Consider the following 22757-nt stretch of genomic DNA (forward strand, 5'->3'; position numbering starts at 1 on the left):
ATGAGGGAAAATAAAGAACCATTAAGAGCGTTTCTGTTTTCAATGATTTTTTTTTCCTTTCCATTGCATTTTTAATCTTTCTAGCTTCGACATTTCTTGCCAAAAGGGTGGGCAAACAATCTGCTCTCAATGCCACTATAGCACTAATGCATCAAGCATGCACTGTGGACTGGAAGGACTGTGGACAGAGGAGATAGCATAGAATTTAGAGACAACTTGATAGAAAATTGAATTATTCAGTAGGATATATGTGCTATAATTTCATAAAAATAACTCAAAGTTGATTAAGTGTTCCAGAAAGGAGTGCTATATTGAAAACAGGTCTTACTGATTTAAAAGCTGATTGAAGCTACGCAAAGTCTCCACTGTCTCCCGTAGTTGTTAACAGTGCGAATATCTGATGGCAACTTCAATCAGCTGGTTGCACTGTTAACAACCACGAGAGGCAGTCAGGAAGTGGAGACTTTGGGCAGCTTCAATCAGATGGTTTTATTATCCACCGTGTATGGCAGGAAAATCACGTTAGCACGAACGTGCTCACTATATGCGATGGGGATGGTATCTGGATTGTCTAAGTCTAGCATTGAGCCTCAATCATAAGGATAGTCAAGGCCATTACAAGGTCTCTATTAATTTGGACCTCCCATTTTCACCCCCACCCCCTCTTCAGTGTCCCAATGGAGATCCATGTTGTCGCCAGGATGTTAAGTCAACCAATTGACCACCACTCTTGCACAATTCAGTGCACCCACAACCATTAATACTGGGGAAATGTGCGAAGAGGAGTGTTGCCAACCATCAAGGTTACCTTGCCTCTTCCGAATTTTCAGACAGCTTTAGGATCCTAAGCTTCTTCATTCCCGCAAAATATGTTGAGACTGTTTACACTGCACATTACCAGTTTACTTCTAACATCAAAAGTAAGGGGCAAGTTTGGACAGAAATATTTATTTAAACTGCAACAGTTTTATTAAAATAGTACCAAACTCTCAAGGCATTATGCCACGCGCTTTGTTCAAGGACAGGGTTATTTTTAAATAGTCAATCATACAGTTGGAGCATAATCTTGGAGCATTATCTTAGTCAGTATTTAAAAGTAAATGATGCAATGTCCAAACATGCCACACACTTTCCTTCACCTTTTCCTCCCAACACAGTTACATGCTTCCACCTTCATTCCCTGAACAAAGTTACATGTTTTTCTCCCCCGTCTGCAAGTACAGTAAACTCACAATTTTAATTTTTAAGCAGAAACAAACATCCAATTTTTAATGCACTGCACTCTAAACACAGCAACCTGCCTATGTTTTTTTATATAGTTAATTGTTTTTAAAGCGTGGAATAATGGAAACTATGGACAGGGTAAGGGTGAGATAGTTGACGGGTCCTGCAAATAATCTGGTAGGTCAAGGCTAGAGTGGGAAAACAGGTGTCAGTGGGAAATGTTTGAGCAGAGGCATATTAATATTGAAAAAAAATTGTTTTGAAAAGCTGGACAGAGGCTCGAGCACAAGATGGAGAGAGGCAAAGCCCATCATCCAGCCTACAGGATTTTCAGAATGGAGGACTTAACGTAGAGAGCTGAACAACCTGTGGAAAAAGTCAAGAAATAAAATATTTTGAAATATTCTTACCTTGATCTTGTGGAGTATGGAAGCAAAAAAAAAATTAATAGAGAAAAAATGCTTTTCATTATTTGCTTTGGCTATGTGGAGGCAGAGAGGAGATGGAGAGACAGAAAATAAAGACATAAGCAAAGTGCTGCAGAACATATTCCTGAGATTGGCAACCAAAAGACAGGGAGGAATATGCTCACTTTGTTTTAAACACCATAATTTTACTATTTTCTCAAGTTTGCCGTGATTTGCACTTAACACTGCAATCAATCTTGATAACAGCCCCAAAATATGGGACACTCAAGAGGACAGTGTGACTTGGGCAGGACTAATACAAGTGAAATCTTTGATCAGCAAGAGTGTCATTAAACATATGGAGCTGTGCTAATTTTAAGAGCGAGACACATAAAATAGCAATGTTACCATGAGGCTGATATAACATACTGGTATTAAAATGCTGTAGGAACAAAAAAAAATTCTTAAGCCTTAATGTTGTACCAATATGCTTCATGTGTGCTACTCAAATTGGTCACACTGCTACCAACTTACAAGTACCAATATTTCAGTCAAATGTTATTTAGCTCAATGTGCTGTCTAGATACAGCCAAGTTTGGAAGGGAGTAATTGTATTGCTTGTTGCTCACAGTTCATACACCCATTACACTTGACTGAAATTCTAGTGACAAGGCTGAAACAGGTCAAACTGAAACTTAAATGAAGAATTATCATTGCTAATAAGTAACAATTTGGAAGCCTGTTGCAACCCAATCTTAGAACTGCCAGGCCATGCTGTTACTGGAGTCGTGTGCACACTGCATTTAAAATCAAGAAAGAATCTTTTAGATGATTACTGTTCTTCATGTAGAGGCAGAACAGTCCAACACAAAGCACTCATGGCCCTTAGAAGAACCTCCAGCATGCCATTTGGGAGGACATTGAAGGGTAGGCAGCATGGGTTGGATTCTGCCGATCCATTTTAAGTGTTGTTAATCTCCTTGAGGCTTACCTGCTCACTCGTCACAGGAATCACTGCCGTTGAAAATGGATACCACACTTAGACCTAGAATCATAGGGGTTGATATTAATCTTCCGCCCTCCCCCGACTCCTCCACGACAGGTGGGGGGGGTTAAATTGTCAAAGTCGAGAAACCCGACCTCTAACCCGCACCCGTTTCTCGTTTTACCGCGGCAGGTATTGGGACGTCCGAGTAACCCGCTCTGGAGAGGTGGGTCCCTAATTATATAATATTTAAATGAGGTTTTCATGAGATTTTGACAGCAATTTGAAATTAACGCCTCCTGCACTTTTCTCCTCAGGGTTTGGGAAACTCGTCAGTAAAACGGAGGCGAGATTGAGCAGCACTTCATGGGGATGGTTAAAAGTCAGGATTCCAGATATGAATAAAGGCTCAGTGCTCACAGCTGCTTTCTCCGTCCTCTCTGGGAAACGCTTTGGTTGGACCACATAAAGTACTATCAGCTCCTGCTCTCCTCTGCCAAAACTGCTCACTATTCCAGGATCATCCTGGAATGCAAAGATAGCCCCCGGTTTCTCTTCTCCACTACAAACCGCTGTCTTAAACCTCTCTCCCCTGCCTCCTCCACCCTCACCTCCAATAACATGTGCGAGGAGCTCATGGGCGACTTTGTCACTAAGATTAAGACAATCTGTTCAGCTGCCTCTGCCGCTTCCCTCCTTTCCCATAGCCCACCAAGCCAAACATCCCCCAGGGTTCCCTCCTGCGCTAGCCCTGAACTCACATCTTTCTCTAGTTTCTCTCCTATCTCCCCTCATGCCCTCTCCAAGCTCATCTTGTCCACGAGACCCACCTCCTGCTCCCTCGACCCTATTCCCAACAAACTGCTGACCAGTCAACTTGCCTTCCTGGCCCCCATGGTAGCTGATATTGAGCCAGATTTTGCAGTAAAAATAATAATAAGGCTAACATCGCTCACTTTATTTAAGGTGCAAATCGGACAGCAACTTCCGGCGACTGTACTTGCGCAGTTAAACGCGGAAATCGAAAGTTGCTTTCTGAGATGCGATGCTCCTCCAAAAGCTGCGTGAAAATGACATCTCACTGTCTGACTCCCCGGTGTGAAGTTCCTGTACTGACATCGCAGATACGGATCAAACTCACCACAAAAAAGTTAAGTCAAGTCATTTCAAGTCTAAGTACCATTTTAACAGCGTGGTAAGTATTATTTACTGCCAAACAACATCTCCAGCACTGAAAATTAACTTTAACATGTGTCATTCCTTTAGATTTCAATTATTGTTGGACATTAAAAAAATTTTTTTAGTAAATTTTGTTTTTTTACTTTATCTTTGTCTCTTTTATCTGTCTCTTAATTCAATCATTCTTTTCCTCTCTTTATTTCACTTTATGTACCTGATTTAACATTAAATTCACTATTCTAACTTACACTTTCTGGTTCTGAGTCTGCTTTGTTATTAACGATGCTTCAATCTGATTGGTTAAGGAGATACATAGTTGCTTGCCCTGTTCACACAGATCCCAGATGCCCTGTAGAGGGCGCCTTGCTTGTTGGATTTCCAATTTCCAGGAACTTGCCAAGCAAAAGATCACAGAATGTCTATGGGTAAATGTAAGTCTAACAAATGGCTGACGCCCTTCGTTCGCCGCTCAGGGCAAGATCCAGTCCATTGCGAACGGTTCCCTCTCCTTAGGTGCTGTCCCCCTCTCCTTCAAATATGCCGTTATCACCCCCTTCCTCAAAAAAACCACCCTTGGCCCCTCTGTCCTTCCAAACTGCCGCCCCATCTCCAACCTCCCTTTCCTCTCCAAAGTCTTTGAACGTGTTGTCCCCTCCCAAATCTGTGCCCATCTTTCCTGCAATTCCATGTTTGAATCCCTCCAATCAGGGATTCCACCCCTGCCACAGTACTGAAACGGCCCTTTTCAAAGTCACAAATGACATCCCATGTGATGGTGACCACGGTAAATAACCTCTCCTCCTCCTTCTCTGCAGCCTTTGACATGGTTGACCACACCATCCCCCTCCAACGCATCTCCTCCGTCATCCAGCTGGATGGGACTGCATTCACCTGGTTCCATTCCTATCTATCCAGTCGTCGCCAGAGAAATACCTGCAATGGCTTCTCTTCCTGTTACGTTACCTCTGGAGTCCCCCAAGGATCTATCCTTGGCCGCCTCCTATTTCTCATTTACATGCTGCCCCTCAGCAACATCATCCGAAAACACAATGTCAGATTCCACATGTACGCTGACGACACCCAGCTCTACCTCACCACCACCTCTCTCGACCCCTCCACTACCTCTGATTTGTCTCGCTGCTTGTCCGACAGCTAGTACTGGATCAGCAGAAGTTTCCTCCAATTAAATATTGGGAAGACAGAAACCTTTGTCTTCAGTCCACGCCACAGACATTGTTCACTAGCCACTGACTCCATCCCTCTCCCTGGCCACTGTCTGAGGTTGAGCCAGACCATTCGCAACCTTGGCGTCCTATTTGATCCTGAGATGAGCTTCCGACTCCATATCCGATCCATCACCAAGACCGCCTACTTCCAGCTCCGTAACATCACCGTCTCCGCCCCTGCCTCAGCTGCTGAAACCCTCATTCATGCCTTTGTTACCACTAGAAGTGTCTATTCCAATGCTCTCCTGGCCGGCCTCCCATCTTCCACCCTCCATAAACTTGAGCGCATCCAAAACTCTGCTGCCCGTATCCTAACCCCCACCAAGTCCCATTCACCCATCACCCCTGTGCTCACTGACCTGCATTGGCTCCCGGTCCGGCATTGCCTTGAATTTAAAACTCTCATCCTTGTTTTCAAATCCCTCCGTGGCCTCGCCCCTCCCCATCTCTGTAACCTCCTCCAGCCCTACAACCCTCTGATCTCTGCACTTCTCCAATTCTGGCCTCTTGCGCATCCCTGATTTTAATTGCTCCACCATTGGCAGCCATGCCTTCAGCTGCCTAGGCCCTAGCTCTGGAATTCTCTCCCTAAACATCTCCGCATGTCTACCTCTCTCCTCCTTTAAGATGCTCCTTAAAACCTACCTCTTTGACCAAGCTTTTAGAAAACAGTCCTAATATCTCCTTACATGGCTCGGTGTCAAATTTTGTTTGATAATTGCTCCTGTGAAGCGCTTAGTGACTTTTTACTATGTTAAAGGCGCTATATAAATGCAAGTTGTTGTTGGTGAGAGTACTTGTTATGAGAGACTTATTTGTACAGCTTGGAGTTCTTGACACAGAGAATATCAGGATGGGTGGTGTCATGGCTGCTTATGCTTGGACATCAGATGAGGAAGACAATCAGCATCCACACCACCAGAGGTGGACAACAGAGAGGGAAGCAAGAGGGGGTGAGGTCACAGGAGGCACTACCCACCTAACAGGGTCTACAGACAGAGGCTCAGCTTCCTTGACCTCTTGGAGGAACAGTGTTTCCGAAGGCTGAGATTGTCATGTCAGGTGGTCGCAGACATCTGCAGCCTCCTAGAACAAGACCTGCTGGCTGCTGGCCCTGGTGGCCACGCATTACCAGTGGCTGTGAAAGTCACCACCACCCTCAATTTTTTTGCCCCTTGTTCCTTTCAAGGCGCTACCAGAGACATATCAAGGGTCTCACAGTCGGCTGCACATAAATGCATAAGGAAGGCAATGGATGGATTGTTTGCCAGGGCTGGGAGTTATGTAAACTTCCCCTGTGATGACATTAGTCAGAATGAGCGAGCACTCGGATTCGCATCTCTGGCTGGCTTCCCACAGGTGCAGGGTGCCATCGACTGCACACACGTGGCAATCCGAGCTCCAACAGATCAATCAGGAGAATTCGTCAACCGCAAGGGATTTCAACCACAAGAAAAGGTTCATATTGGTCTGGTCCAGGTTCACAGGGAGTTGTCATCATACTGCAGAAGTCCAACATCCCCGACCTGTTCATACCTGGAACCAGCCTTAAGGGGAGGCTGCTAGGCGACAAAGGATACCCCTTCAAACCTAGCTGATGACACCTCTGAGGGACCCCACAGATGAAGCCCAACAGCACGAAAACAACAGCCATATGTGTCATCCAGCAAGCCATCGACATGCTCAAGATGCGCTTCAGGTGCCTGGACAGATCTGGAGGCATCCTTCAGTACTCACCAGCAAGGGTCACTAGAATGATCGTGGTGTGCTGTGTCCTGTACAACATAGCTCAGCAGCGAGGACTAGAGGTGCAGGAGGAACAAGCCGCTCACCATTTCTCATCTGATGAGGAGTCCAATGGAGAGGAGAAGGGCGAGGAGGAGGGGGAGAAAGATGAAAACCGGGCTCCCAAAGCCAGACCAGCCGACTACATTGCTGCTGGGAATGCCCTAATAGCTCGAAGGTTCAGTTAGTCACTCACACTGGAACAAACTATGACATCCCTGCCCCCTACTGCTCCACCCTTACTCCCCTTCCACTTACACAACCATCCACCCACTGCACATCCCCCAAATGGTCTCGGTCAATTCATGTCTTCACATTCATCACCAAGCAACTGAGAACCCGAGTTGGCACTCGCCAGGCAAGAAAGGTGAACGCGGGAAAAGTGGTGCAAAGTAAGAAATTTTATGTGACTTATGAAATTAAACATACTTACAAAAAATATTCATAAACTCCAATGTGCATACCCTCGGTGAACTATAAAACTTTTCTGTTTCTTTCTCTAGCGTTCCTACATGGTGCAACCCCTGCGGCTTCAGCAGAGGTAGTGACAGGTGGCTATGATCTGAGGTGCTTGTAGCCGATGATGTCTGGGTGTTGGAGCATGTGAGGACTCTGCCAATGACTGCTCCACCTGCACCTGTGCAGGGGCAGACTGGGCCCTCAGGAGAGGAGACAGCATGTCGAGTACTGGTTGAGGGGAGAGGGCAATGGGTGAGACGTGGAAACGCTTTTAGTGGAGCTCCCACTTCCATGTCCCCTTTCACCATCATCCCCCCCGGGCCAGCGGCACATCACTCCTGCCTTTCTGCGGGAGTGCAGCTTGGAGCAGATCAGTGACGCCTTGTAAGGCCACGGCTAATGTATCTGTCATCCTGTTTATGGCGGCAGAAATGTTGGCATCCAAAGTTTGCAAGGCCATGGTCAGGGCCTTCAGGGACTGATTAGTGTGCTGCGATTCAAGTTCCACAGAGGAGGCCAATCTCTCCATGGAAGACATCCTCGCAATGGCCTGTGACATCAATCCACAAATGTTTGAACTGGACTCCCCCACCCTCTCAGAAATTGCAGAAAGTGTGGCTGGCAGGATTACCAGTACCGTGCAAATTTGCTGTTGACCCTCTATCAATCTTCTTTTAATTGATGGCCCCCCGGGATCAGCATCTCTGTCCGACCGAACAGAGCTTGGACAGGACTGCGCCCTTCGACACGGACTCTCCACTGCTTTCTCTGCTCGTGCTCACTTGTGAACTGTGATTCACCAAGTGACATCCCACCTCGCTGTCTCGTATCTGAGCCGATGCCTGATGTGCATGTGTCCTGTGACAGTGCACCCTCAGAAGGAATTAGCTCCTCTGAAGAAACGTCATCCTTGAAGGGCAGGGTCTGCTGCTCTTCGTGTGATGGTCCTGGAGGAGAGAAGAGACGGATAGAATTTAGTAATGGCAACATAAAAATATTGCTACTTAAGGTGATTATATTTAATTCAGTGCTAAATTCAAGTCAACGTGACTTAGTCTCGTATGAGATGTGGGTCGGAGATGTTTAATTCCGTCACCCTGCAGCAGTGAAGTCTGAGTCTCGTCATCGCCGATGCAACAGGGATGCTGACATCTCCAGGGCCTCCTGCTCTGCAGTTGATAACTCCACAATCTGTGGTGGCCCACCTCCGGTCCTCTCCATCTCCCTTGTGTTTTGAGCTCCTTAGTCCTGCAAGGGGCCACGACAGACCTATCAGTGTCTGTAAGGCATGCGTGCATCCGATGGATGCAGTGCATTCGATGGATGCAGTGCATTCGGTGAGGGTGACTATCAGGCAGATGCATCACGAATGTCACTGACACGCAATTGAGGATGTGTGTTGAAAACTGAGGGAGCTGACTGAGATTACATAATGATTGGGGTGAGTGGCAGTGGTGGATGGGGGAAGGGGGAAGGTGAGGAGGTGCATTTAAACGGAACGATGGGTGCTGCAGAAACTTAAGTGGGTGTAGGGAGTGATGTGATGGACTACGCTTGACAAGACAGGGCGAGAGGAGGGCGTGCATCACAGGACGTAGGTGAATCTGGGACTTTGCTCACCTTTCCTGACCTGGTTAGGTCATTAAAACACTTCCTGCACTGGATCCACGTCATCACAACACTCTTGCTGCTCGCCTCCTCAGCCATGCAGTCTTCATCATGGCAACAGGTTTTTTCTTTCCAATTGAAGGAAACAATACCTCCTTCCTTGTCCATAATGCATCCAGCAGTACATCAAGGGACGCCTCATTAAAGCGGGACGCGGCCTTCGCCCTCCCTGATTCAACTTCTACTTATAACTCTCAAAGCCAATTCACCTAACTCCTCCAAATTCCATCTGTGGATTGGCCCTTTAAATAGTCGAGGTGAAATTGTGTAATGCGGGTCTGCATCACGCCCGCTCAAGCCCATTGAAGACGCAAAACCAGGAAATAAAATGATAATGAGGCATCTATGTTGAAATCGGACATTCCCACACGTCCAAACATCTTCTGCGTTTCGTGCCCACTATTGCGCCTCCCTGCTCAGATTCTAGCTCTGCGTTAATATCGAGGCCATAGACCCTTACAGCACAGGAGACCATTCAGTCCATCATGCCTGTGCTTCCTCGCCCTCTTTTTGCCTTAGCTTTTCAAAAACATTTCAAGAGCAGATTAGTCTTCGTCCAAGAGAAGAAGATTGAAATTTTGCTGCTCATGTTCTATCTCTCTCTTTCTTCCCCCACCCATTCCTCTCCCCCCATGACCAACAAATTCCTCCACCCCTAAACAAACATTGTTATATCTAAATCTCTATCAGAATAATAGGACATTCTTCTCCCAAGTTTTTTTTCTATGTCAAACACTGAGAGAAAACTACGTCTCATCTATATTTGATATAAACCTCCCATCCCAACTAGAAAGAACTCATTTGTCCAGTGCTCTTACACCAGAGAATCTATAACCAAATTGGTGAATATACTGGGCATTGTTTTTCATGTGCCAAAACAGCACGGATATAGGATTGGATAGATGTTCAACCAAAATTTAGATTGTCTTTGGGGGTCAAGGTGAAATTTCGCAAGATCTTCCTTCAGATTAATTAAATTGGGCAAAGTACAGGCGAGAGCAAATTGTACATAATGGGGTCAACATTAACCCCCCCCCCCCCCACAACGGGTGGGAGAAGGTCAGGTTAAAAATTTTAATCTTGAAACGCAACCCAACCCGCCGCGTACGCGCCATTTTGACGGGACTCAGGAAACCTGGCGGCAAAATGGAGTCGGGAGCAGCCGGCTGCAGAAGGTAAGTGCCTTTTAGAGCAGTCCTTCTAAACCATGAGGAACAACAGTGCTCCCCCGGCCCCTCAAGCAAATCTTCAGCCCCCTTTCTTCCGATCACGGCCTCTCCTCGTTGCCACAATCGCCTGACCCCCTCCCCAAGCCCCATCTTGAGCTGCCTGCCTTGCGATCAGCTGACTCCCCACTCCTCCAAGCCCCGATTTTTCCCTCCCACCCTCCCAATTGCCGGGCTCCAACCCCCACCTCTCCAAGCCCCAATCTTTCACCAGTGGTCCCCGGATGCGGCCTTCTACCACTGGCTTTCCCGCCCGACAGCCTACCAATCTGGCCAGCAGGAAACTAAATTAAAAAATGATAATGAGGTCCTGCCATTAAATTCAGCAAGACCTCCGCATCCCAGGGATTTCCGGGTTTCCCCTGCAATCGCTCTCCCCCGCTCCCTCCCCGTAATCGTTGGGGCCAATGTGTGGAAGGAATGGGCTTGATCGGCCAAAATGGTCCATTCTTACTCGATACTCTTACTGTATAATTGATGATCCAATTTATTTGCCCAAAACTACAGTTGGCTAAATTTTAAAAGCATTCCGAACACACAGAAATTGATATTATGGAAAAAAACTCTTTTGCAGCTGTCAATTTACAGAGCATTAAACAGAGGCAGCCACTTTGGTTAAAATGAGAAACTATTAAGTACATTAAGACAATATTAATCAGTTGTTTAGCCTCGCAGTATTTAGGGATCAAATTTGCATTGAACATTTCGTCAAACTGTTTTTCTAGCAAAATTTACCATTTTTTTCTCACTGCCTCTTAGAAAGTTGTGTTGAATCCGAAACATAAATCTGAACTGAGCCCTTTGGACTGATTTGAGGGAAAGGGAACAGAAGGGCAATCTTATTTGGAATTCAGAGGTGCCTTAGTGCCAGCAGGCTTCTCGTTCAATTACAGGTAGTAATATTGCTGTTTTTGTTTTGTTTTGTTTGATCTTTGGTAGATGAGCGACAATGGCCACTACCCTAACTCCTTAACATAATCTCTATTACATTTTTTTTGCATACGTCAAATATTATACAGTCCATACACTTGTAAGAAAGGCAGATGCCCCTGACACTTCCAAACACAGATAAAATTATTCTGTTGTTCCAATACTGTAAGGAACATCTGGTATTCTAATTTCCCATTAAAAACAGATGTTTCCGCTCTAGTGGGCGAGCAAAATCAGGAAAAACAGGAACGATGTCAATGTAACTACTCAAGAATGACTGACCACTAAGTTAAACTACCCAGAAATCAAACATAGCACCACGCTGGTTATATTCCTCCAACAGCCAATTTGGCTAAATTAACTGATTTAATACATTTTGAGGCCAATTTGCACAATTTAAGATTATTTCTTAATCCATACTCTACTAACGTATCAGTGGTGCTCTGTACTGCAGTTGATTGGGTCAGAAATCGCGCAAAAAATGAGCTAACACCTGCACTTTCACCCGCCCCCACCAACTTAACAATTAGTCACCAGGTGAGAAATATGGGTATTTTTCCTCCATAAAGCTTTGGGGTGGGGGCAGGCTGGACTCTTGGTTTCTACCTGGGCTTTAAATTGGAGCCATAGATGTCAGTTTAGTGCTTTTACAAGATTTAACCGACGTGCTGATCTTTTAAGCACTGAAACAGCCGGACGCCATCAAAACAGATGGTGCGCAGCATCTCAAATTTTAAAAAGAACACAAGAAATGTCCAGAAACAGATCCTACAATTGGTCAGATTGTTGTGCCTTTCCATGGGAACCCAATACTGGTTTTAAATCCTTGAATTTTAATGGAGATTTTCTATGGAGCAGAAAGGATGGAGAAATTATCCTTCCCATTTCCTACGTTGTGTGAGACTGTTTTTCTGCTGCTATGATGTAAATATGAAGGCAACAAAACAAAAGCCCATCAGAAAAAGGAATTACAAAAAGAATACATTAACAACAAACTGTGGCGGTGCCCAATCAAACTGAGGAGGACTTCTGTGTTACTAGAGATCGTTTGCCAAAGCAAATCACAAAGCATTTGGTGCAACACATTACGGCATTGCAAGCATTTAGAGACTCACCTCTGGCAGGTTTGCAAAGCTTCCTTCACTGTTCCAATGGCTGCAAGGATATCCTGTTGCTCAAAGGTCATGGCTGCCTGCATCGCATGCATAGTGCTGTAACCTAGGGCATGGTACATGCTGTCTTTGGACCTGCATTGAAAACAACTACTGTAGTTACATATCTGGGAGGAAAAAAAACTGAGTATTGCTTTATGTGAAAGAGAGGGGTCCATGCTGGGTAGATTTTGCCCCTATAACAGTTGAAATACAGGCACTTTCCTTCAATTATTTTGGCCAACCTCCCTTCCTTTTGTTTATTTTCCCCATTCATTTTCTGGGTTTAGATTGTTTGAGCTACATCAGTTGGTTCCATGCCAGTAGCATGGCACTGTTATTCCATTTTAAACAAATAATCAACAAGGCTGATGACCAAGGATCACATCTACATTAGGTTGTTAAACTCTCTTCCTCTCTCTCTCTCCCCAACCTTTACTGATTCTTCATTTGACCATCACTCTTGCTGTTTCAAGGCACATTCCTCTTTCAAAATGTACCCGTATTAAAACATTGGGCGGAATTTTAACCTAACTTGCAGGGCAGGAAACCCACAACACAGGGTGCAACGCTGGTTTACACACCGCCTGATATTGGGCGGGTGTAAAACAAATGTTCCACCTGATCCCATCAGTTTCCCGACAGGCGGATTAAGTTAAAATTGCCCTCATTTACTTGTAATTGAGAAATGGTTATCATACATCTCACTATAATCACCATTAGCCCATTCCAGTGCTTTTTTTCATAGCACTATAGGGATTTAAGTTGATGGGGATGATATGGAAGTGGCGCATGACAAATAACAGGCACTGTTAAAACTTCAATTTTGGTCAGAAAATTTTTAAAAATCGCCTCCTCAATTAGCTTTTTGTAAAAATTAAGTAAATAGTTTACATTTCACAAAAGCTATTGGGATTACCAACTGGGATAGCAATAAACTGCAGTACCAAAACGGTCTGTTTCAGCGCATGGCTTAGTGACAAAATCAAAGTAGTGTTGGATCTAAATTCTAACTTATTTCTCTGGACAAACCATTAGAATGCTTTCCAAAGTGCAAAACACTGGAAAACAAAGGAACTTCATGATATTCAGAAATTAGAGTAACATTTATAAAAACGCAACTCCAATCTGAAGCCATCCCACAGATCAAGGTAACAGATGATCAATAGGCTCAACAAAACTTAAAACTGAAACTGGGAGGAAGGGGAGTTGTGTGCTCAGCAAATTAAGGAATGTCAGTGTTTGGGAATTTTATATGGCCTAACTCATTCTTTGAACAAAATTTATCCTTCACATACCTTAGGGTAAGTCCACTCTCCAACCAAGAGAAAAATCTCTGGGACAGTGTTCCTTCAGGGAGACTCATACACTCAAAAGTTAGAAGAGATGCATGAAATGTTTTTCTAGTTCCTTAATACATTAAAAAATATCCGCCTATGTACCATTTCTTCACAAAAAATAAATATCCAAACACTACAAGTCAGAGTTACAAACTGTAGAATAGAGGATGGGAGCAAAATATATGTTAAATGAACTAATACAGAAAGAGTGAGGAAGACCACATCAAAGGCAGATAATCCTACTTTAGTATCTTCCACATACCTCACTGTAACTTACACCACTACAGTGCCAAGATAATGGGGGTGGGTCAACCCATAATTTGACATTGAGCCCTTCATGAGATGTGCTGGAAAAAATTGTCTTTGGAAGCCAGATGGAGACAATAGTGTAAAGGCATGAATATTGTTCCATGTGGCACCTTCTAAATGGAGTGTAAGCAATTCCTTACATTGGCCCATAAGGCAGCCACAGCTAGAATGGAAGAAATATTCCCTTTATGTAACAGTGGACAACCTACTTGTTCATATCAAAAACATACATAGATCACAATTTATGCATTGACATGTGATAGAGCTTCATCACATACCATACCAATAGGTTTTTTAAAGTCTATACAATAAAATCTGCAGTAAATATCTGAGCTACATAATTGGAGAAGGATCTCAGAATTTTTGTTAATAAACTTCAAATGAGACCAAAGAATAGCTTAATCCAAGTTGCAAAACAACTGGATCCACTACAAGAATGTGCAGCACATTGACTTGACACGCAAGCAAATTGGATTGGTAATGTTACAATTTATAGATTTAAAAGTGTTTGTCCTGGCACTACAGAAGAAACCATTCATTTGCTATTCTATGGCTTTAAAATTACCAATTTTGTGGCTCTGAAAAATGCATGATGGTGATATGGTATGTGATGAAGCTCTATCACATGTCAATGCATAAATTGTGATTATGGGGAGTCTTTACAGGACAATTCACGAGAAAACAAAACGTACCATTTTGTCCTTGTACAAGACCTTGGTTAGGCCTCAGTTAGAATACTGTGTCCAGTTTTGGTCTCCTCGCATGGTGAGTGATATTGAGGCTTTGGAAAGGGTGTAGAAGAGGGCCACAAAATTAATTCCCAGTTTAAAGTATCTTAGTTACCCACGTACAATTCTTTGAATTGTATGCTCTGGTCAAGAGCTAAGCTATCTGCAGAAGTCCCTCGAGGAAATGTTGCAGAGGAAATGGTTCCAGATTTAACCATCAGCTTCGGACAGTGGACCTGACATCTGAGGGACAAAGTTCAAAGAGCCGAGCCCTAACAGCTGAGAATCAAATCTTCATTGGTGGAGTGTCGTATCTCTTTTGAAGGATTTGAGTCAAAGCTTACACTGAATTCTGGCCAATCTTTATGTTGTCACAGAAAAGTGAGAATAATAATAATAATAATAAATAAAGAATAAAAAATAATGCTGACAGGTTGAGTCCCTGAGCTGAACAGTTAATTTGCAACACAGAGTGCTAAAACCAAGGTGACAGCAGTGCGCTGTATCTGTTGCTGACTCCCTGTATGTTGCTGTTATTTTTGGTTTCGAGAACATAGGGCGCTAAATTGGGCCGTGTAGCACCCATTGTTTCGGCGCTACACGGCCTCTCCAAGATGGCGTCTTGGATGCGCACGCACATTTTCAGCGTGATGTGCGCCGGTCGTCATCTTGGTATAGGAGTTAGCCCAGGCACAGATAACGAACGCTGGAATCATGTAAAGTAGGGAGAAAATGGCTTCAATCAGTGTGCAACGCTGATTTAAAGTGATCGACACCATTTTGGGTCTTAACGCTCAACTCAATGCAGAGTCTTAACCCCGACCATCTGAACATGTCTTAGAGTGCCTGGAGGACCCCCCACCAGTGCTATTTAAAAGGGCCATGGAGGATTTACAGGTTAGTGGCTGGATTATTGCTTCTGCTACCGAGACATTTGTAACTGTTTTTGGAGGTCTCCTAGACTTGAATACTAGGATGTGGGGACATGGCCTAACTTTTAGAGCCAGGACGTTCGGGAGTGAAGTTAGGAAATGTTTCTACACACAAAGGGTGGGAGTCGTTTGGAACGCTGTTCTGCAGACAGCAATTGATGCTAGCTCACTTGTGAATGTTAAATCTGAGATTGATAAGAATTCTGTGAACCAAGGGTATTAGGGGATACAGGGCTAAGGTGGGTATATGGAGTCAGGTCACAGGTCCACCATGATCTCATTGAATGGTAGAACAGGCTTGAGGGGCTAAATGCAACTGCCACTTGCTGCCTCCTGATATACACCACCTTCTCCTGCAAGAAAGCGTCTGGGTGATGTGCCTGTCATGGTTGAATAGTTGCCAGTGTGTGTGGCGTGTGAGTTGTGGTGGGCGGCTTGAAACCGTGGTAATGTGTAAGGATGAGAGGAAGCATCTGATTGGAAGAGTTGAGTACTGATGGAAAGAGTTTGTTGGTATGTGGGTGATGGGGGTGTAGTGCGTGGAGCAATTGGTAGGAGAAGCCACTTGACAGTTGACTTCACTCACCTTGACCATTCATGTCAAAGCATTGAACTTCTTCCTGCACTGCATCCATGTTCATGATGCTGTGCGCCTGACATTGACTTCGTCCCGCGCTGCCTCCCACTGCCTTTTAGATATATGTCTGGAGGGCCTCGTGCCCCCCCCCCACTCCCCCATATCTGCGGATATAGGATGTCCCTCCTCTGACCACCTCTTGCATCAAGGTCTCTAGTGCATCAGCAGAGAACCTTGGTGCACGCACTCTCGCAGACCTGGTACAAACTCAGATTGGAAGATTGGTGAGGTCTGGCTTGCAGATTGGAGGATGTGGGATTTAGTAGTGCACAACCTTTATTCAGTGTTTTAACATAAAACTCATCAGTGTGTAAACATAGGGATGGGACCTGCATCTGTGTTTTATGTGTGCGATGTTTGATCTCCGTTCAGACTCCTTGCAGACAGTAGACTGTTATTTTCAGCAAATAACAGGTACCAGCTACCTTTAAGAGATTTCTAAGAAACATCCTCCCTTTAAGAGATCGAGCTCCCCTGGTGGTGGAAAGAGCGAATTGCATTGATTCCCCGTGCAAGGCCCAGAATGGAACACTGATTCCAGGTGAGTCCTTGGGCCGACCAAAACTTGCGTCCTGCCTGCGCAGGGGTCATTGGGCGCGGGGTAATAGCGCTTCACGCTACCTGCTCCCAAAAATGGCCCCTATCCAGTTTTTGCCCCAACATCTGATGCTTTCACAAAAACGATTTTTTTTTCTTAAGGGCTACATCAGCTATGCCACATTCTGTCACACAAAGCCGGTCTTGCAGATGCTCAAAAGACAGAGCTTCGGGATGAGTCAGTAATCTCTCATCAGTTAGGGGCTACAAAATATCAGGAGTAAGATCTTTAGCTTTAAAGCTAAAATATCCTCCTTTAAATGGCTATCAAAGACAGTGGCTGGTTGGTAAGACGACTCAGACTGATCCAAAGAAGATTCCGTTGAAGTGCCACGTCTGGAATTCCGAGACGTTTTGAACACAAGAACATATGAACATAAGAAATAGGAGCAGGGATAGGCCATACAGCCCCTCGAGCCTGCTCCGCCATTCAATTAGATCATGGCTAATCTTCGACCTTAACTCTATTTTCCCGCCTGATCCCCATATCTAAACTCCAGCGAGTATAGGCCCATCCTACTCGATCTCTCCTCATAACAACCCTCTCATCCCAGGAATCAATCCCTTAGTATCCAAAAATCTATTGATCTGAGTCTTGAATATACTCAACGACTGAGCATCCACAGCCCTCTGGGGTAGAGAATTCCAAAGATTCACAACACTCAGTGAAGAAATTTCTCCTCATCTTGGTCCTAAATGGCCAACCCCTTATGCTGAGACTATGCCCCCTAGTTCTAGACTCTTCAGCCAGGGGAAACAGCCTCTCAGTATCTACCTTGTATCTACCTTGTTAAGACCTCTCAGAATCTTACATTTTTCAATGAGATCACCTCTTATTCTTCTAAACTCCAGCGAGTATAGGCCCATCCTACTCGATCTCTCCTCATAACAACCCTCTCATCCCAGGAATCAATCTAGTGAACCTTCACTGCACTGCCTCTAAGGCAAGTATATCCTTCCTTAGGTAAGGAGACCAAAACTGTACACAGTTCACCAGGTATGGTCTCACCAAAGCCCTGGACAATTGCAGCAAGACTTCCTTAATCTTGTACTCCAAACCTCTTGCAATAGAGGCCAATATACGATTTGCCTTCCTAATTGCTTGCTGTTCCTTCATGTTAACTTTTTGTGATTTGTGAACAAGGACACCCAAATCCCTCTGAACACCAACATATAATAGTTTCTCAGCATTTAAAACATATTCGGTCTTTCTATTCTTCCTACCAAAGTGAATAACCTCACATTTCCCCACAATATACTCCATCTGCCACCTTCTTGCCCACTCACTTAACCTGTTTATATCCCTTTGCAGACTCTTTGAGGGTGATTTTAAACCCCAAGAATGGGTGGGTTGGGGGGCGGGTGGGAATTGAAAATAATTGTTTTTTGGGTCGCGACCGCAACTCGGTTTTATTTCCAGGTTTAACGTCGGCGCGGAAAAGTACAGGCTTCCCACTGAGAATGCCAAGTCCAAAAATGTTGCGGTTGCGACCCAAAAAAACAACTATTTTCAACTCCCACCCACTCCACCAGTTACAACCTGCCAACCTGAAAATGACCCGTTCATTCCTACTCTCCGTTTTCTGTCCATTAACCAATCCTCTATCCACGCTAATATATCACCCCCAACGCCATGAGCTCTTGTGTAACAACCTTTTGTGTGGCATCTTATCAAATGCCTTTTGAAAATCCAAATATACTACATCCACTGGTTCCCCTTTATCTACCCTGCTAGTTACATCCTCAAAAAACTCGAATAGATTTGTCAAACACAATTTCCCTTTCATAAAACCAAGCTGACTCGGCCTAATCATATTATGATTATCTGAGTGCCCTGTTACCACTTCCTTAATAATAGAATCCAGCATTTTCCCGACTACTGATGTCAGGCTAACTGGCCTGCAGTTCCTGTTTTCTCTCTCCCTCCTTTCTTGAATAGCGGTGTTACACTTGCTACCTTCCAATCCACTGGGACCATTCTAGAATCTAGGAAATTTTGGAAGATCATAACCAATGCATCCACTATCTCTGCAGCCACCTCTTTTAGAACCCTAGGATGTAGGCCATCAGGTCCAGGGGATTTGTCAGCTTTTAATCCCATTAGTTCCTCTAGTACTTTTTCTTTACTAATATTAGTTATTTTAAGTTCCTCACTCCAATTAGACCCATGGTTCCGCACTATTTGATTTTTTTGTGTTTTCTACTGTGAAGACAGATACAAAATATTTGTTTAACGTCTCTGCCATTTCCTTATTCCCCATTATAATGTCTCCTGTCTCAGCCTCTAAGTGACCCATATTTACTTTCACTACTCTCTTCCATTTTGCATACCTGTAGAAGCTCTTACAATCTGTTTGTATATTGCTTGCTAGTTTAATCTCATATTCTATTTTCTCCCTCTTTATCAATTTTTTGGTCATCCTTTGCTGGTTTCTAAAACTCTCCCAATCCTCAGGCTTACTATTCTTCTTGGCAACATTATAAGCCTCTTCTTTTAATCTAATACTATCCTTAACTTCTTTAGTTAGCCCCGGGTGGATCACTTTTCCCATGGAGATTTTATTCCTCAATGGAACGTATATTCGTTGAGAATTATGAAATATTTCTTTAAATGTTTGCCATTGCTTATCTACCGTCATATCTTTTAATCTAATTTCCCAATCAACCTTATCCAACTCGCCCCTCATATCTATGTAATTGGCTTTGTTTAGGTTTAAGACTCTAGTTTCAGACTTCAGTACGTCACTCTCAAACTCAATGTGAAATTCTATCATATTATGATCACTCTGTCCCAGAGGATCCCTTACTATGAGATTACTAATTAACCCTGTCTCATTACACAAGACAAGATCTAAAACAGCCTGTTCCCTGGTTGGTTTTACGACATTGTTCAAGGTAACTGCCTCAAATGTATTCCATGAACTTGTCCTCCAAACTACTTTTGCCAATTTGATTGGCCCAGTCTAAAAGATTAAAGTCCCCCATGATTATTGCATTACCTTTGTTACAAGCTCTTCTTAATTCTTGATTAATACTCTGTCCAACAGAATAACTACTTTTAGGGGATCTATAAACTACTCCCACCAGTGTTTTCTGCCCCTTGTTATTTTTTAGCTCCACCCATACTGATTCTATGTTTTGATCTTCTGAGCCAAGATCCTTTCTTACTACTGTCTTTATGTCATCCTTTATTATCATGGTTACCCGCACCCCCCCCCCACCAACCTCCTTTTCCATTTTGTCTTTCTTTTTGAACAGTCAAGTGCCCTGGAATATTTAGTTCCCAACGTTGGTCACCCTGCAACCATGGACGTCATTTTAGCACCCGCTATCGGGTGCGTTCCTGGCGGGGGGGGCTCCGAAAATCGGAGAATCCCGGAGCGGGACCGGGACCCGCCCGGAACCCGCGCACTTCCGGGTTCCCCGCTGACACGCCGGCGTGCGCGCGCAGCCCCCGCTGGTGGGAATCCCACAGGCAATTAAAGCCAGCGGGATGCCACTTGAAAGTATTTATTTTGGTATTTCAGGTCATTAACTGACCTGATTAAGGGATTATGTGAGGAGGGGTGGGATTTTAGAGCAAACTGGGACTGTTTCCCACACTGGGGGAAACACTCCCAGGTCAAATGGACGTGTTGCAGCTGTCAGCCTGTGGCAGCTGCAAAGGTCCATTTGACAGGTGGGGGGGGGGGGGGGGGAGACCCTCACCCATTGCAGGAGGCCACTCTGTCACTTGGGACAAAGTTTGGCCTCCACCACCCTCCTCCTGACAGTCAAAGTCACCAACCTGCACACTTACCCCGGGGTCCGGAGACATGTACCTACCTTGCGGACCCCCTCAGATGCACATCTTGCGGATGGGGGGCCGCCGTAGCTGCAGTCATGACCTCCTCGGAGGGCGAACAGCATCACCAGCCTCACCAGCCTCGCCATCCACGCCGTCCACCTCTGACACGTGGAGCTCCACAACACAGTGCTGTGACACATCCACCTGTACAGCAGGAGGGAGGGCTACCGCAGAGAGAGATGCGTCGCAGAGGGCACTACCCTCGCCACAGGGTCCACAGACCGAGGCTCGGCCTCCTGGAACTCTCTGAGCAGCAGTGCACACGGGGGCTCAGAGTCACTCGACATGTAGTCGTGGACATCTGCAGCCTCCTTCATGCCGAGCTGCTCCTGGCTGGCCCGAGCACCATCTTCTTCCCTGTCGCTGTCAAAGTCACCATTGCCCTCAACAACTTCTCCTCTGCATCCTTCCAGGGTGCAACCGGGGACATCGTCGATGTCTCTCAGTCGTCTGCGCAAAAGAGCCCTGCAAATACACCTACACCCACTCTGCAGTGACACAATGGGTGGCATCAGTTGTGGGTCCTCATAGTGATCCTCAGGAGATGGCATTATTGCACAAACCAGACAGGATTCGCGAAGACATGGCAGTAGTGGTGCCAATATAATATGTAATGTGAGTTGGTCAGAAATTCAATATAAGTAACACCCATGACAAACCCTCAAACACCCTTGTGCATCCCCTTCATGCTCATGACACGTTTGCCTTACGCTGCCTACTGCACATATGTGATGCATGCACTGTGGCTGCAGCACAGGTAGCGGCAGGTTGAGTGAGGCTGGCCGTGAAAGAGATGCACGAGAGGGTGAGTATGAGATAGAGCCATGAGATTGTATGAGGATTGGGTTGAGTGGTAGTGGCGGGATGAGTAAGTGCAGGTAAGATGAGGATGAGGTTTGAGTGGGTATGAGGGGTCATGTGACAGAGTAGTGTTGGCAGTGCTGAAGGAGATGTGGGGTGGGGGCAGATGTGGCAGACGGAGTGTAGGGGAAAGACTACGTGTACTCACTTTGGCTGACCTACTGAGGTCATTGGAGCGCCTCCTGCACTGTATGCAGGTGGGCGATATGTTGGTTGCGCTGGTGACCTCCTCTGCCACCTCGAGCCAGGCCTTCCTGGTGGCAGAGGCAGGCCGCTTCCTCCTGCACGCCGGGAGGAAGATCTCTGTCCTCCCCCTCCTCCTCACCCCATGTATTGATACCTGGAGTGAGGCATCATTAAACTGGGAGCAGCCTTCAACCCTGGGCCACTCCATGCTGTAATTTTTGCTATTTGTTGCAGCATCTGTCAGTGGAGGACTGCCCCTTTAAATAGAGCTCCTCCAGCTGACAGATCTTACTGCTCATGCGCAGCCCGCCCGACGCGCAGATCAGCAATGGGGAACCCGGAGGAGCAGGTAAGTGGATCCAATTAGTGGATTGGATGCTACGATCGCGCGGGAAGCTGACTAATTTCACCAGGCGCGTTACCCACGCACCCGATAGCCCCCCCCCGCCGAGAACCCGCAGCCCTGCTAACATCGGGCCCCATGTCTCAGTAATGGCCACTAGATCAAACCCATTTTTCTCTATTTGTGCCATTAATTCGTCTATCTTACAAATACTTTGTGCATTCAGATAAAGCGCTTTTAATTTTAACTTTTTACTATTTTTCCCTGATTTGTCCTTATTCACTCTTGCACTATTACCGTTAAATTCTCTGTCCCTTCTTAACACACTCTGCTTATCTTTACACTGCTACACTGCTCTGTGGCCTTGACTTTTCTCTTTAGATTTATAAGTTTACTCTTGCCTAAACCCTCCCCCCTCCTTTTTAGTTTGAGTTCTTACATCTTCCCTGCTCTCAGTCACTTAAACTCAGGCACACAAGTTTCTTTGATCTTAAAGGAAATGTTTTTTTGTGGGGTGGTTGCTGGCTGCTCTTTGGGAGTTACAGATTTTTTTTTAAATCCAATTATTTCTTCAACCTCTTCCCAAAAAAGACTATCTCTAACAGCTTCACTTGAACACCTTCAGAAGATTTTACGCAAGCAGATCAGTGTATCAATGGGACAGGATGCCCAAAGTAGCAGAACAGTATATGTTTGAATACAGCAAAATGCTATTCAACAAAAATAGATTATCCTTC

The 22757-nt window shown here is 45.1% G+C and overlaps 1 protein-coding gene across 1 annotated transcript in view; it reads right to left on the minus strand.

Annotated features, from left to right (window-relative positions):
- The window catches only part of LOC137320575 (tetratricopeptide repeat protein 39B), a 58558-nt gene extending 46226 nt beyond the window's left edge, over nucleotides 1–12332 (minus strand). The window contains exon 1 of the mRNA XM_067982260.1: nucleotides 12205–12332. Within this exon, the coding sequence (XP_067838361.1) occupies nucleotides 12205–12323 (119 nt within the window). The 5' untranslated portion in view covers nucleotides 12324–12332. The remainder of the gene's footprint in view (nucleotides 1–12204) is intronic.
- Between the last annotated feature and the right edge of the window lie 10425 nt (nucleotides 12333–22757).

This window comes from Heptranchias perlo, chromosome 4 (genome assembly GCF_035084215.1).
Source record: "Heptranchias perlo isolate sHepPer1 chromosome 4, sHepPer1.hap1, whole genome shotgun sequence".
In the NCBI taxonomy this organism is placed as follows: Eukaryota; Metazoa; Chordata; class Chondrichthyes; order Hexanchiformes; family Hexanchidae; genus Heptranchias; species Heptranchias perlo.